The 17220-nt window shown below is 44.7% G+C and overlaps 1 protein-coding gene across 1 annotated transcript in view; it reads right to left on the bottom strand.

The window, feature by feature from the left end:
- Nucleotides 1-3718: 3718 nt before the first annotated feature.
- The window catches only part of Dera (deoxyribose-phosphate aldolase), a 78776-nt gene continuing 65274 nt past the window's right edge, over nucleotides 3719-17220 (bottom strand). The window contains exons 7-9 of the mRNA NM_001399006.1: nucleotides 8492-8604; nucleotides 4701-4850; nucleotides 3719-4475 (exon numbers count right to left, since the gene is read on the bottom strand). Coding sequence (NP_001385935.1) covers nucleotides 4419-4475; nucleotides 4701-4850; nucleotides 8492-8604 — 320 coding nt within the window. The 3' untranslated portion in view covers nucleotides 3719-4418. The remainder of the gene's footprint in view (nucleotides 4476-4700; nucleotides 4851-8491; nucleotides 8605-17220) is intronic.

Here is a 17220-nt window from a genome sequence, read left to right as displayed (position 1 = left end):
AGCAAGTGCTCTTAACTGTTAAGCCATCTCTCCAGCCCCGAGATTTATTTATTAGGCCTGTCTTTTCTACAGATTCCCCTTTGTTCTTACTGCTCTTTGAGAAAGTTTCAGTTCGCTGTAAGGTCACCATATTCCACATACATCGCATTAAGCATTCGATCCTCGTTTGTCCCATTAAATAAGAACTGACCAGATGGATACCCCTCTGCTTTCTCTCCCCAGCAGGTTTTGAGCAATTAAATACGATTATTTTTACTACGTATTTTATGTATCAGCCAGATGCTGTCTGTGGTCGTTTCTGGGAAAGATCACTCTGTGGAGGTTACACAGATACGTGTTTTCCTTTGGGAGATGGAACTCCTGAGTATGACCAGGAAAGCACAAGAAACTGATTCACTCTCGTACGCTAGTTCCAGTGACAAAGCAGGCCCAATAGCTCAGCGTCTGTGAAGAGAACGATCTATTCAAAGCTTCCTTCTTTATTTCTTTGCGTTCTGCTTGTGTTGCGTCAGCAATAGAAAACACAAAACCCATCTGGGTGGATATCAGCTTCCCACTGTACTTTTGCTGTTTTCCAAAGAACTCATTTGGCTTCTGGAAGCTGTCTGTTCCCAACATGGGAAAGTGTTGGCTCACTCAAGACCTTGCGTGCAACTACTTACCACAAAGACTCATTTCTAGATATCCCTGACAGTTTCTGCACAGCTCTTTCTGGCTTCCATGCAGGCTAATTCATCTGCATTTCTCATTAGCACTGAAACGATCCAGAATCAAGCAAAGAATTCATAATTATAAAACCGCTCTGTGATTACACGAGTCATTTTCTCCCCATGCATACACACATTTAGAACTCAAATAATTTCTCCTAAAAACAAACCTAATCTCTTAAAAGTCGTAGAACTACATACAGGTCACCCAAAATTATGACATTAGCATCGACAGAAATACTCAACCACATTATCAAATGGCTAGGCAGAGGTGGCCTCTAACACACCAAGTCAGACTCCACACAATCGTGGTTTTGAATGTATGGAGAATGAACAGGCAAGAACATTTCAGTTTGGAAAACCTGACCATGTCCTGTCAAATACTTCAAGATGTGCTGGTGTGGATTCTGGCTTCAGCACTGACTGTTTTGTTCTTGGACAGAATCTCACTGTGTAGCCTGTATTGGCCTGGAACTCTCCATGTGGTCTCCATGTAGACTAGGATGGGCCTGAAGTCACTGAGACATGCCTCCTAAGTCCCTTTAAGCGGCCATTTCATGAGTGCTTTAAGAGGAAAGTTTTGGCCTAGCATGTTTAATGGCAACACTGTGACCCTCTGGGGAAAGAGAAAGCTTGTCCTTATTCAACTGAATCTTTTCACACAGAACATGCCATTTATTCTCTGATTGTGCAAACCATCTCTCCCCAGTGCTTGGAAGTACACCGATCTCCTTACAGTAAAACATGATTTTGGGGCCCTAGCTTGGGGTGTTTCCCTTCCCCATCACTGAACATTTCAGCTTTCTATGGCAAGAAGTTGTTTACACCCTTGGCAGCTGATTTGGGGCCAGGACTTTCCATGACACCTTTCCCCCTCGCTTGTTGTTGTTAAGTTGTTTACTCTCCTGTGTTGGGTCCAGGACTTTCTGTTTCCCTGGTTGGGGATTTTCACCTGCTTTATTGTTTTTCCACAGCTTTTGCCTCTGGTATATAAGGAGATCTCAGTAAAGCCGGGATGGCATTCTTTTAACATGGATGACTCATGCATGGAGTATGTGTTTCTTCTTAAATCTCGAAGGCCTACGCCTGGTTCTCAGTGTCCTGACAACGCAGGTGTCGTCACATGGTCCCCTTAGAAATGACCTGTTCCTGTGTTTAATAGTGACTGCCATCAGCTGGGACCCATTAAAGTCATCTGTGCAGCAAGCAGATAAACAGTCAGGTAAGAAGGGCCAATCATGCCTCAGGAAGAATCCCAAAGTCCTTAGGACAAATTGTCCCTCAAAATACAGCATTATTTACCTTTGGACCAGGCCACGCTCACCAGCTTCTAATAGGGTTGAGAGACTCACGGGTCTTAATTTCCTGCATGCATCATAACGGTCCACAGGGGTCAATTCCAGTGATGCCTCATATACATTAAAATGGGAGATAATGACGCCTGCTCACTTGATCAACTAAAATGACCAGCTGGGTTTAATGGGAGGAAAACAGAAACCCCACTGCAATTAGAATAGCTTCAAAGGTGATGGGTGTAATTATTTTCCGTGATAATTCTTCTCCAAAGGTGACTGGCCACTGTGCTTGTGAGTACCAGGGCCAGCATATGACAAAGTTGGATGAGGCCCTCCGAGCTAAGGCACAGGCCAGGCGTCAGCACTCCGCCTCAGTGCCTCAGTGCTGGGGAAAGCAGGACTTCTTTTCCGTTCTTGCTTTAGTTGTTTCCTTTAGTTAGTGAGGTGCTTTGAGGGAATTGCTTAATTGACTCCCGAGAGGCAAATTCTAATTTAGAACGGTACAAAGTGTTTTCTCTTTCTAGCCATAAAACATTTTCTTGGATTTGTTCTAATTATCCTTGGGGGGTGGGGGGAGACATGATCTTGGGTCTGAAAGCTCCGTTATGTCATCTGCCCTCACCCCTTCCCTTCACAGAGGCAGACACAGGTCAAAGGACACACGTGGACTGGACGGAGGTCTCTCAGAGAGAAGCAGAGGCTGGGCTAGACGTCAGTGCAGGAGAGGATGAACAGGACTGACTCCACCAGTGCTTCTGTTCATGACTAACAGCAGAGGAATTCAGAGGAGGAAGGGAGGGAGGGAGGGAGGGAGGGGATGAAAAGGCACCATTTACAAGGCTCGGGTTCTGCAGGTGGTAGAGGTATCAGCAAGCTGACAGAAGCTGGAGGGAAGGCAGAGTCACAGAGCAAAGGGACATACAGAACATGAGACCACTCACGAGTCACAGCTCTGTTTGTGGGTCCCTAGCTGCATGAAGGTGAGCCTCAAAAGTAACCGCAGACTCGGCAGCTGGATTCCCATCCAGCTTGCCGATTGCCTACTCATTTACTTTTGCAGTCCTGGGTATCAAGGTCCAGGGCCTTTCTCAGGCTACAAGCATGCCATTCCTATACCAGGGCTACTTCTCCAAGCTTGGACTTACCTGCGTATGTGCGCACCGTGCACAGGTGTGCACACACATACACATGCACACGCACATGTGTGCGCTTGTGTGCAAGTCAATGCATATGCGGGTGTGGGAAGTAGAGGCCAGCCTTGGTGTCCTTCCTCAGATGCAGTCTGCCTGGTTTTTAGACAGAAGCCTGTGACTCACTGCACAGGAAGATGCCTGGTCACAGGCAGACGCCACCACATGCCCAGTTTTTATTTTTCTTCATTAAAAGAAATCATTTAAAGAAAAAAAAGAAAACAAAGACCCTTGAGACAGGCAAGGGTGATTGATGTCCCACGATGGGCAGGAGGTGCTCCCACGCTGGGCAGGAGGTGCTCGTAGCAATATTTTTTTTTTCTGTTTTCAAGACAGGGTTTCTCTACGTAGACCAGGCTGGCCTTGAACTCACAGTGATCCACCTGTCTCTACATGTGAGTTCTGGAATTAAAGATGTAGCACCACCACCACCACCTCCACCTGCTCAAAGTACTTTTAGGCTCCAGCCCAGACCACCCACCCCTCAGGCCCACCAAAAGTGAACAAAATAAATAAGCACAGAGACTTTTTGTATTTAAAATTCAGTGTTATTCACATTTTCTTGCAACAACATCATAATCTCGTTAGCAAACAATTAATGAGAGTGTTCTGTACAGCACAGAAGGTCAGGTGGATGCCAGGGCAGGGCTCCAATGGGAGGCAGCACAGGGAGGCAGAGTGTCCCTTTGCTGTAGCACCCATTTTAATTTTGATCCCATTTTTAATTTATTTATTATGCGTCAGAGATAGGGGACATGGCTATGTGATCATCGAGGACAATCTTTGGTGTCCGTTCTCCCCGTCCACCCTGTAGTTACTGAGAGCGGAACAGGGTGTCAGGTCTGGTAACAAGCACCCTTCCCTCCAGGCCCCGCCTGCCCTGGAATCTCAGGTCTCAGGCAATTTAACTCCATTTTCCCTTCAGAATTTTCTGCAGTACGGGTTAGTAGAAACATTTTTTCCTGAGTTTTTCAGAGAAAATCTTCACAAAATTAATAAATGCAGACATCTTGGTAATGAAGACCATTTCAACCTTTCTTGATTTGAGTTCCACATTTAGATTCGACTGGTTTGTTTCCTCTATTGTTCTGAGTTGATTTCAGGGGGGATTTTAGTGGGGGGGGAGTCAGTTAATGGCTCTGTAATTACATAACCTTAGCAATTATGCAAAAACATTTTTTAAAAAAAAATTTGTTGCAAGATGCTTTTCTGGGCTGGCTGCTGACCTAAGACATTGGAAGATCGTGATAAGCCGCATATCGTCCAGTCACGTGATGGTAAATCTGTGAGGAAAGCCAGGTTCACTAATTAATAATTAAGCAAGACCCGCATTAAGCAGTAATTATGCTGTTGCACAATAATAACTTTACTCGGCGCTGCGTTAGCACGCCTCTCCGCAGAATTTACACCCGACCTCTACAACAGGCGCAGGTCTGCTTGCAGGAGGCAGAGACTCCGCTCAGGTTTCCTCAGCCTCCCCTCTTCCAAGGACAAAGTGCTTTACTCACCTGTCTCTCGATGTCGGAGAGCAGAGAGCTGGCCCCTATCCGGAAGAGGTCGGGAGTCAGCCACTCATCCCCCAGTTCCTCCTTTACCAGAGAGAGCCACACAAGGGATTCCTTCGCTGTACGGATGCCTCCTGCAGGCTTAAAGCCTACCTAAGGAGGAGAGGAGAGAAGCCACTGTCAAAAGTGTCCCCCATCTTGAGTCACACTTTCCTTCTCAGCAAAGGGACCTGTTCCAGCAGAACCTTACCTGACCAAACTTCAAAATAACTTTTCCAAGGTAAGGGGGAACTGGGCCCTGCTTCTGAAGGGGCAAGAACGAGGCATGTGTCACGTCATTAACCTCCACTGTCTAGACTAAATCTGCACATCTGAAGAAGCCAAGGGAGGTGTCGAGAGACAAAATGCACCACAGGTGTCCATCCAGTCTACACTGCTTCCAGTGAGCCCTTATCTGGAGGTGCAAGGTACGTGTGTACTTAAGATGGACTCGGTGTGGCCACGAGGTCAACCAAATCAAACCGGCAGCCATCAGCAAAAAGAACTACAGTTGCTTTAATCAGCTGAGCTGCAGGCTTCTTCTCTGCAGCTATACACGCGTGGAGTTCTATAAAGCAGGCCAGCCATTAGTGTAAGCATGGGAGAGTCTATGGGGATGGTCATAAACCAGCCCAATTCATGGCTGAGAGCCATCTTGAACCCATGCTTTTTCAGAGGACGTGCATTCAGTTCTTAGCACTCATGTTGAGGGGCTCCGTCTCCTGGGGTTCTGGTGCCCTTTTCTGACTTCCTCAGGCACCCACATATACATGGTGCACACAGACACGCAAGCATGTATGCACATATGCATACATACACGATACATACAAACACACAGGCATGCATGCACACATAAATCCTTTAAAAAAAGATATAGCCCAAAACAGCCAATACGTGCTGTTTCTAGAGTATGTCTGATATCCATTAGAAAAGAACAGGTCCCATATATCGTAATCTGATAGTCCCTTGGATTCACTTGTCCTAGGGATGTAACCATCCAAAAGAGTAGCCAAATCTATACCCACAAGCTGCCAAGTCACACCGGGGCTTCTGTCAGAAAGATCACGATAGCAGGAGGCACTTCGAACAGCATAGAGAAAGTGACTAATGAAGCAACCGGAGGCCACCGGGTGAACCGGACCACTGCCACAGAACAGGGTCGGGAATGGACTCTGAGTGGTTCCCCTGCCTCAGTCACACATGGGGCAGCTAGCTCAGCAAGAGTACTGCCCTTCTAGCCATTGTTGAGGAATGGCTAACAAACAAATCAAGCAAAGCCATGAGCCGACAGCAGCATGCATGGTGACCAGAGGAGCCTTTCTGCGGGTTGGGCAGTGTTCATAGAGATTTTCTATAAATATATTTCAGTGTCAACAACTCCAGTCCGTCATGTTTTCAAAAAGAAGTTCTTATATATGTTAATATTGTTCAAGGGAGAGAATACAGAAAACATAAATCTGTGATGAAATCAATCATGAAATATTAAACTCTAGCTTCTCAGGGGCAGCACCTGGGAAGGTGGGCTTTTGTACCATACGGCAGGGTTTGCATCACTGGAGGAGGAACCACCCACCGCACCACCACTTAGCTTGCTGTCAACAACTTTAAGGCAGTGCCTGGCTTGCAGGTGCAGATACGGTTCCGGCTGTTGGATATCAAACGTAACAAAGTAACTAGGATGTGTCTTTTACTTGGCCTTTGCTTAACGTTAAGTGGGAGCAAGAAAGACCATAAAGGAAGGATATAATGACAAACAAAATTCCCCTCCGCAACAAAGTAACTAGGATGTGTCTTTTACTTGGCCTTTGCTTAACGTTAAGTGGGAGCAAGAAAGACCATAAAGGAAGGATATAATGACAAACAAAATTCCCCTCCGCTCGGGCCTGGACCACTGAGCACTTGCCTGTTCTCTGAGACCTGATTTTTGCTGTCCAAAAGCTGTGCTGGGAAGGGACATGGTCATGTTTGCCCCTGAGAATTACCACAGGTCAGCATCACCTGTGATCACCCACCCAAGAGCCATTCCTTTAGTTCCCAGCAACATGCTTTAGCTCAGGAAACATGGATGCCACGGTAACCTTCCAGATCCACAGCTGCTAAGACCTGGAGCCCGGAAACCCATGTGCGCAACAAGTTGAGTCTCAGATGTTCCAAAGCCAGTGCTTTATCAGAATCCTTCTGTGACCCAGCAGAATTAGTTTGTTAAATGACCTTAGCAATGAATCTGGTGGGCCTGGAAATGGTGACAGTGACAACTGAAAGGAAGAAGAATTTCTCCTCATATGGTTTCTCTTTGAAAACAAAACAAACCAAAAATAACAAGAAAACTCTGGGGTTGGGGATTTAGCTCAGTGGTAGAGCGCTTGCCTAGGAAGCACAAGGCCCTGGGTTCGGTCCCCAGCTCCAAAAAAAAAGAACAAAAAAAACAAAAACAAAAACAAAAAAAAAACAAGAAAACACTCACTAAGTTGGCAGATCTGCATCAATGCAGCAAGACCGCCAAGTAGATGCAAGTGGGGTCAGTGTGCGCTACGATAACAACAGCTATTTTCCTACCTGTGCTTAACACTATGAGTTCTTCCAGAGAGAATTCTGCTACAGATTTCCTCTCACAAGGAGCACAATCCATGGAAGTCTCTAATTCCAGAATAAATCTAAGCTACAGTCAGTTATAAAGTCATAAAGACAGTCCATCCACCACGTAAAGCATTAAAGGTCTGCTTGAAGGAGGTTCTAGGTGGCAGAAATCAAGATACTGGTTTTTAAAAGATGCCCCTCATGAAGGGAAATCTCATTATATTGAACACACACACACACACACACACACACACACACACTCACACACCTATTCAACTATGAAGAAAATTTCTTAGATAAGTTGTAACTAGGCAAGCAACTTGAAGTGAAAATTCCAAATTCGGTTTTTAAGAAACACCTCATATGCATTTTTCCTTTTAACTTCATACGTTTCAAAAAATTCTGTGTTATTCTTCAAAAACCTGACAAAAGGTAGCATATACCCTCCTCAGCTCGACACTCTCCCAAGCAGCATGTCCACCTTCCATAAAACACACACACACACAAAAATGGATATTTAATTCAAGAGCCATAGGAGGGAAGTTAGCTTCTCCCCGCTGTTACGCCGCATTTCATTATTCTGTTTAATAAGTTCATCTCCTCGAGAATTTTCTCTTCACCTCATATTATTAAAAGTAATAAGTTTTTCTGGACCGGGGGTTTCCCAACAGAAAAACCAATTTACGTGTGTCCTTCAATAATGACGGGAGGAGATGATTTCCCATTATCCTGCCTACTTTTCGTGTCGCCACCACAGCTTATCATTCAATAAATGTTACTCTGCGATTCTTTCCATTCCGGAAGTTAAATCTCTATATTAACCTGTTTTCGCCGGCCAACGCCTTGCCAGAAAAACCTGTGTCGCCACACAATTAGTTGCTTAAAGAAGCCATTTAGGAATCTCTTGTCAGTGCTGAAACTGTCTTCCATTAATAAAAGGACACAGAGTGAGTTTACATCTTGATCACACAGTGTGCCCGCGCTCACACACATGTTAATCGCAGGCCTCCCCCAACCCAAGTGTTCTTCTGTAGTGAAAGGTAAATTAAACATTTATCTTAATAAAGGCGACTCATTCACACCTTCTGCACAGGGAGACGGGTGTACTGTGGGCTGTGAGGAGGGTTATAAATAGCATTCTCTTCACTTTGAAGGAAGATTTGCTGGCAATAACTTACCTTGTTTCCAGTTTTCCAGAAGAAATCTCTAATGGCCCGCAGCATCACGATGGCTACCGGGAAGGTGGCGTTTACTGTTTCTTTTCCAGTAGAGGTCTTAATAAAATCTGATCCTAAGACAGAAGCAAGAAAAACTCCCAGGTTAATTAAGAACTTACCTTTTACATTTTAGTCACTGAAAGAAATGAGTTGTGTGCAATCCCACCCCCCCCCAACACACACACACCCATGGAATACTTTATTTTTTGGTAATAAGGTGAAAAACAGAAAGGAAAAGCTCCCTTTAAAATAACTCTGTTTATACGTAAGAGGCAGAAGAAAAGGAGAAGGGTTGTAAATTGCCGTCTTCTGGGCACACACAGCCACTGCAATCGCATCCCTCCACAGCAGAAGCTGTCACTACCAGGCCTGTACATGACTGAGCCCGTCATTTCTCAGTCATGGATGGAGCTCTGCCCTCCCTGCTAAACTCTTTGCTACTGGTCAGTTCTGGAGAGGGGCAATCAGTGTCTTTGGTTGAGAACCCATGGCTGAGCCCGCCAGGCTCCAAGGGACAGACAGTTCTAAACACAAAGTTGCATGGCCCTGGTCAAAATTCATGGATCACAAAACAAACACAAAGACATCAATGTATGAAAGGAAAAAACAGATGGTTGAGGGGAGGTGGAGGGCTAGAAGGGGGTAATAGAAGGGTGAGAGGGGGGTGGTTATAGGAAGGGTGGGCAGAGTATAGGGAAGTGGGCGGGGACTAAAGGTAGGCAGGTATAGGCAGGTGGGTGGGGTCTAAGAAGGGTGGGCAGGTATAGGTAGGTGGGTGGGGTCTAAGAAGGGTAGGCAGTAGGAAGGTGGGTGGGGTCTAAGAAGGGTGGGCAGGTATAGGCAGGTGGGTGGTCTAGAAAGGGTGGGCAGTAAGTGGGCGGGTCTAAGAAGGGTGGGCAGGGTATAAGGAAGTGGGCGGGGTCCAGGAAGGGGGGAGTAATAATGCAACACACGCTTGTATAAAATGAAAAGAAAAACACTTAAAAACTTTGCCTTTCACCACCAGATAAATTAAATTAGCCACTCAGTGGGTTCTCATAGACTCTGATACTCTTGCCTCTATATTTCACAGCCAATTAAAATCCAGTTGGTTTGTTTAATGCATAACTGAGATGAATAAAAACAATGTTATGCCCTGTGCTCACCACCATGTATCTTGACACTCTTCCCACAGAACCGTGGGGTGCTTACTCACTCCATGCTCATCCTCTCACACTCGGGAGGAAACGTACACACAGCACAGGTGTGACAGCCCCGGAACTGTCACCAGGTGACTTGTGTCGCTTTCATGAAGCGGCGGACCTCCCACGCAGGTGAGGATTTCATGAACGGTAGGGTACCCTTTCCTAGTTTGCACTTGTGTTCAACGACTCCCTTCTCTTGAGTCTTAAACCTGCTTGTGTAGTTTACAGCAGCAGGATCAGCACCTAGGAGCTGTGTGGTGTCGTGAGCACATACAGCCTTACCACTCCTATTACAAGAACTATCTTCAAAGAGGCCACCAAGACATGGAGAAGCTAAGTGGCTTCCTTGACATCACATGGCACAGAGTCTGTCTGTCCTTGTCTCCCTCTGTCTCTCTGTCCCCCTCCTCTCTCCCTTTCTCTATGAGAGTCTGTAAGTGATTTCAGCTAAAGCAGTTTACCTTGGCCTATCTGTTAGAACTGTCCCACTTATCTGGGGCCACACAGTCAGGCAAAACAGAAAAGCCTTCCTTCAGGTGGTCCCTGGCCCAGCAGTGCTCAAAACCCAACCAATCCATGCTCTGGAAAGCTCCACCATATATGGCTAGAGAAGAAAGTTCTCGGTCCTACTTAGGCGAGGGAAAACGGACCGTGATGCTGTATCCTGTATCACAGATGCACAGTTTTTAAAAGCTAGAGTTGGAGCTTGGAGTGCTTTCATTCACCACAAAAATGACAAATGGCTGAATCCATATATATCCACGCAGATTTAAATATTACCCAAGGAGTACGTACGCTGAAATGTCACGTGGTCACTCTGTGTTCAATTTGTCTCAGCTGAAATGAATTATATTTTCAGATGAAAGAAACCCATGTTCTGTATCCCCCAACACAGACCACTTAGGTGCAGGTTCACAGCTCTGTCCAAGGAATCTGGGCGACAATGCTTAAAATCAGTTTCGGTCTCTCTGAGTCTATTGAAGAAATGTGGGACAGAACATGAACTAAAAACCCAAATCTTCCCTTATGGTTGGGTTGAAGAGACACTTCCAGAGCTAGTCTGTACACCGGAAGACTCAATTAGACACACCTTTATTATACATGCTGGGAAATGTAAAAGCAGCTTCCCTACAAAACCATGGCAACCCTAGAGGAATAACATGAAGGGCTGGGAGTCAGCCTGGTGTCCAACTCTGGCTCTGGTAGCCATGCAAATTCAATCTCCCTCCTTTCTAGAATGGATCTGAAAATCCCTACTGCTACAGAGAGTTACACGAGGCATCAGAAGGGATAATATATGTAAAAGCACCAAATCCCTCAGGGACTATGCACACACAGATGAAGCAGAGGCCTTAGGTAGGGCCTCTGTGTTAGCGTCTGGGGTAGTGACCCACAGAAGCCCCATAATGCTCTAAGCAGTAGAGATTATGGGCCATTCTGAAGGGATCTCAGAAAGACCAGAAGGCTAAGCGAAATTTAGACAGGGAATTCGGGTTTAGAAGTCACAAAGACTCTTGGGAATTTTGTCTGGAAAGCCTAAGGAAGGCTGAATTCCAAAGTAAACTGATTGATGTTTCTGGTGAAAGAAATTCTGAGCCAGTAAAACACGCAGAGTGAGGTGGGGCTGTTGTTCACTATTGACTCGGATCTGCAGTGAGAAGGGGAGACGAAAGTAGGGTGAGGGGATAAGGAAAGAGGCACATGCTTGGCAGTGAAGGAGCTTGAGTCTCTTCAGGCCGAGAACAGATCAGGTGCAGACCATGTTTTCGTAATTATAAATATCACTAAGATTTGCCCTGGGACAGGAAGAAATGTACTTTGAAGGCAAATTCCCCTCATCAAGAGCCCCAGCATGCAGTGATGAGAATTCACTTAGAGGGAGATTGGGTTGAAAAGGTGAGTGTCTTCCGGGTACCCAGCTGGGGACATGTTTTCATAGGTTAAGTCACAAAGGCACACAGAGGCCTCTACAGCTACAGTTCTGTGCAAAGGGACAGGTGGCATCTCAAGGTGGCAGTAGATGAGAGCTCATCCGTTTGACAGCATCCATGTCCCGCTGGTTTGGCAGACAGGTAAGAAGGCAAGAGATAGGTCCTGGAGACTTGTACCTAGGCTCTAGAAAGCTATAGGGGGCACTCGACACACGCCATGGTCAGTCGCCCTGCAGGCAGCTCTCCTGCGTGAGCTATTCATGAAGCTATAGAGGTAATTAAGCAGCAGTGTAGAACCCAGGATGAGAGAGATGCTAGGAACATGGACTATCTGCCAAGAAGGGCTGACACAACAGAGAAATCACATGTGTGGCACCCACCAGGATTTGACGTTGTCCCTGCTGGGTTTCAGTCTTGTTTCAGGATTGTCTTTCCTGGACATCACCATTCCTTTCTTTTCAAATGGGAACTTGGACTTGGTGTACATCGGGAGACCATAACTTCTCTGAGACTACCAGACTCATAGTGAAGGGACTTCTTTGACTTTCAGAGCATTTTGGGTCTTTGAGCAGGGTTGGAACTGTAAGACTATGGACATTTCTAAAGTTGGACTCAATATATTTTATATGAAGGTGGCCATTAGTTTATGGATCTAGGAGCAGAACGGTGAAGGCTTGGTCCCTACATGGAAACATGTTCTGGAAGATTGTGGACCATGAAGCGGCAGAGCTGTGCCGAGCTTCACTGGAGGAAGATGGATGCTAGGAACAAAACTTGAGGTTTCAATGCCAAGCAACCAGAGCTTCCAGGGACTAAGCCACTACCTAAAGACTATACATGGACTGACCCTGGACTCTGACCCCATAGGTAGCAATGAATATCCTAGTAAGAGCACCAGTGGAAGGGGAAGCCCTAGGTCCTGCTAAGACTGAACCCCCAGTGAACTAGTCTATGGGGGGAGGGCGGCAATGGGGGGAGGGTTGGGAGGGGAACACCCATAAGGAAGGGGAGGGGGGAGGGGGATGTTTGCCCGGAAACCGGAAAAGGGAATAACACTCGAAATGTATATAAGAAATACTCAATAAAAAAAAAAAAAAAAAAAAAAGAAGTGACATTTACAAAAAAAAAAAAAACTTGAGGTTTCTATCTTCATCCTTGCTTGGGGTCTATATCTTGGTCTTGTCTCTGCTTCCTGTTCTGCCAAGATGTGAGAGCTGAGGAGTTCCAGTCAAATGCTTCTGACACTAAAACTGAAGCAGATTCCCCTCATGACTTGCCCAACATGATGGACTGTTGTCCCTCAAACCACGAGTTGAAAATTCCTTCCTCTCTTAGTTGCTTTGTTGGATATTTGGTTGCAGCAATGCGAAAAGTAGAAAATACTCTAGCACTATGTATAAATACCATGAAAAGGACGCACTGCAGAAGGTCACCGTGCGCCTTCTTTTCTGAGGCTACAAGCCAACTGAGAAATGGGCGCGTGCCTGCCATACAGTGGGACGCGCTATTCGGGGAAACCACACCCTGCTCTTCTTCTGTCTGCTTAAGTTATCATTTACTGAAATGGGGTTTTGAGTCTCCTGCCGCAAACCCATTGGGAGTTGTGTAAAAGTTTGACTCTCATATTTTGATGCTCTGTTGCTAGGTACTGACTTTCTTAAAATTCATTTATTTATTCAGAGTGTGTGTGTGTGTGTGTGTGTGTGTGTGTGTGTGTGTGTGTATACGAGCACACACATGCATCTGTGTGTGCACATGCGTGCGTGCACATGCATGTGTTTGTGTATGTGTGTTGCCAGGGATCACATGTGGCAATTAGAAGACCGCGTGTGGGAACTGATTCTCTCCTTCCGCCACTCAGGTTCCTAGGACTGGACTCAGGTGGTCAGATTTGAAGTAAGTGCCTGTATTCGCTGAGCCACCCTAAGTATAGGCATATTAAGGAACCTTATGCCCTGTTAAAAACAAACAAACAAAAGCAATCCACTTGCCAAATATAAAAACCTTTTTTAAGCCGTCACGATGCTGCTAATGTCTGCACTGTGTAGAATACAGCTACTCCTGTAAGTTAGCACGGTGTGTCCTTCTCCAGCCCTTTCCCTTCAACCTCCGGGTCTTTATCATGGATTTGTTATAAACATTCAGTGGGAACTCAGTGGCTTTTTTTTAAGACTCTTTTTTTTTAATTGGTATATTTAGACCATTAAGATTTAAAATGATTATTAGTTCTGTTGGATTAATTTATACCATGTTCATATCTCCTCCATCTGTTACATTTTTTGTTTAATTTTCACATCCCTTTTGGGTCTTCTCTGGCTTATTTGAGCATTCTATTTGATTCCATTTCATTTCCTCTCCTCATAGCAATGATGCTTCTCTCGTACACTATTTAGAGACTTCCCCAGAGTACTTAATACACAGTTTTCCAGTTCACCCCAGTCCATCTTCAAGTAACACTGCACTCCTATGTGGGTACTGCCAGTGCTTTTGCTTTTCAATAAAGAGTTCTCAAATTGTTTCTTCTGTCGTCAAAGTCCTGCTGTTACTCATTACACTTTGGTCTTTCCCCACCTAAAAGCCTTCCTCTAACACTTCAGGGAAGACGATCTAGCACCTCCTCCCTCAGCTTTGGTTCCTGATCAGTGAAGAAGGACACACCACTGCTACAGAGCTCCACTGTTAAGAACTTTCCCTCAGTCATTGCTGACCTGATTTCTGATGAGAAGTCGACTTGCATCATTTCCTTTGTCTGCTGAGGTCATTTCCTTTGTCTGCTGAGGTCATTTCCTTTGTCTGCTGAGGTCATTTCCTTTGTCTGCTGAGGTCATTTCCTTTATCTGCTGAGGTCATTTCCTATGTTTGATGTGGTCCTTTTTTTTGTCTGTTGGGGTCATTTCCTTTGTCTGCTGAGGTCATTTCCTTTGTCCAATGAGGTCATTTCCTTTGTCTTGGGTAGGTAATATGTTTTCTTTCTCTGGCTTTAGTTTTTCAAGGTTTCCTGTTTGCCTTTGGCTTTCTCCTATTTGTATAAGCCATGACTAGGAACAATTTTCTTTTTCAGTCTCTGACTTTCTTAGAGCTGTGATTTATGTTCTGTCCTTAATTTTGGGACAATTCTGGCCATTACACAGTTCCTCTCTTTCTCTATTCTCTCTCTCTTTCTGATAATAGAATTATGCATGTGTCATGACTTCTGTAATTCTCCCCAAGTTTTTGTTGCTTTTGTCTTTCCTAAGCACTCCAGCTCTTTACATTTGAGTCTCAGAAGTGTCCATCGACCTGTTGTCACAGTCACCTGGAAAAGCAAGATCTGGAAGTATTAGGGACCGTGCCAGGCCCTTCCTTTCCTAGACATCAGATGCGAACTGCAATCAGAACTGTATATATGAGGAATACTGTGGAATGAATCAGATGAATATGATGGTCAGAAAGAACTGCAATGTTCGAATTAATCCCTTCAATTAGACTGATGCATGGACGATGCTGCAGGGACGATGCATGGGCGCAATTTGTTAGAGAGAAAACTGAAGGACAAGGTAGGTGGGAGAGCCTGGCCATTGACAAAAGCACTGAAAGCACAGCAGAGCAGGCATGGCCTCCGCTTAAGTCAGCTAAGGGGACACGGTGATTCTATAAACATATGTTTTAGGGGATGCTACTATTGGCCCAGGGACAACTCCGCATATGTGAAGCCCTGGATTTCATCAAAGCTACTGCTAATGTTTCTTACATTAAAACACTATAGAGGGTTTTGAACCTGCAAACATCTGGCTTCTGTCCTTAGGGCGGCATGAGGTCTGATCACATGACTCCAGGGTTTTCAGATGCCGCCTTTACGGTCTGTTTTGGAAATCAGGAAGAAGATGACAGAGAATCATACAGCATACAGTCCAGGCATTTAGGAACTGACTTTCATTAGATTTTTGGGAAGAAAAAAAAATCAAGATTTGATTACACATAATATTTTAGAAAATACATTATATGACTGCTTTACCACTGCTGAAGAGCACTGGACTCGCCAGTGAGACTAGGGAGCCAGACTTTTGTTTCATCTCTCATTTTAATATCATTTCTCCTACCCTTTGCTAAAACAAAATTACCTCAGTGAAATACATGCTGCCTTCAGAATCATCAAAAGCCCAAACACAATTGCCTCTCCTCAGAGGACCTGTGAACCTGGCCACAGACAACTGTGCCTCAGAGCACTGTGAACCCAGCTACAGCCATCCCTACCTCAGGGTGAGTCTCAACCCAGCCAGAGTCAACTTTGCCTCAGAGAGAGACTGCGAACCCAGTCACAGCCAATCCTACCTCAGAGTGTGTGTGTGTGTGTGTGTGTGTGTGTGTGTGTGTGTGTGTGTGTGTATCTGGCAACAGCCAACCATGCCTTCCAAGTGCTCAGTTTAGGAGCCAAAACCTTAAGAGAAAATACCTCCCCATCCGCATAAGCTATGTCCACAAGTTTAATGAAGTGCGCTAACGCCAAAACTAGATGAGAAAGGCCCGAGACGGTGTCAGGAGGAGTCCAGCAAATGGACCAGCGCTCAACTGTGAGTAGTTGAAATTAAAAATTAATAATAAATGCACTGCTTTACATAAAACTGTATTTCTTATTTTCCTAATTTGGCACCTTTAGCTCAGTTCTCTTTTTGTGGTCTAAGGCTACTCAAAGCTTTCCTGCGGCCTGTAATTACAAGTCTCCATGGTACTGTTTCATTAAAAACTTCCATTAAACAACAGCTGCCCCTGTATATGGTCTTCTAATCAATTTGGTCAAAGACAATGACTTCTAATCAGCTGTTGATAAAAATAGAAGATGAAATTTTAATTCTAATAGATTAACCACAAACTCAAGACAGTCTTCAAAATCCATCTAACTCTATCCTCCAGTGGATTTAATGACTATTCAGCAGCTCATTACTAAATAGAACAAGACGAACATTTTCCAGTTCATTAAAGAAATGTACTATGTATTTTTGCATTGTCCTCATGATTCGTTACAGGGAGTCTTAATTACAAGATAATGGATAATGGTTATTAAATGCAGAGTGCAGTAATGAAGCCCTATTCATTTGTGAGCCTCAGAGACCGCAAAGAGAGGAAAATAAAATTACTAGCTTCAAAAGATTAACGGATCAAATTATTATTCAATTTTCAAAATCTCATTCAGACTTCATAGAAACAAGAAGAGATTAAAAACTAGTATTAAGACCAAAGTAGTACATTTACAAAAATAATATCTTAGGGCTATTGCCGCATAATAAGCTTCGGATGTGATTATTTTTTAAAGTATAACTAACAATGGGAAAACATACATTTTTATTTCCTGAACAAATCTTATTTATGATACAGGCAGTTTCTAGAAAGACCTGAAAGCCTTGGTGACCGTGGAAAATGTGCTCCAACGCACAAAGGAGAACACAATGGGAGCTGCTATTAACAGTGTGTGCTTTACTAATGAAAAATAGGGTTTAAGCTCAAGCACTGCCGGAGAAAGCCTGTCCCTAAGTGCAAGTCGCACGGACCCTTCAATAAGAGCCCCTGAGCACGCCGTTCATTAGCCTCCTGTTTTCTA

The sequence above is a fragment of the Rattus norvegicus genome, chromosome 4 (genome assembly GCF_036323735.1).
Source record: "Rattus norvegicus strain BN/NHsdMcwi chromosome 4, GRCr8, whole genome shotgun sequence".
Lineage (NCBI taxonomy): Eukaryota > Metazoa > Chordata > Mammalia > Rodentia > Muridae > Rattus > Rattus norvegicus.
Note: the sequence above shows the minus strand (reverse complement) of the source record. Positions and strands in the feature narration are given on the sequence as shown.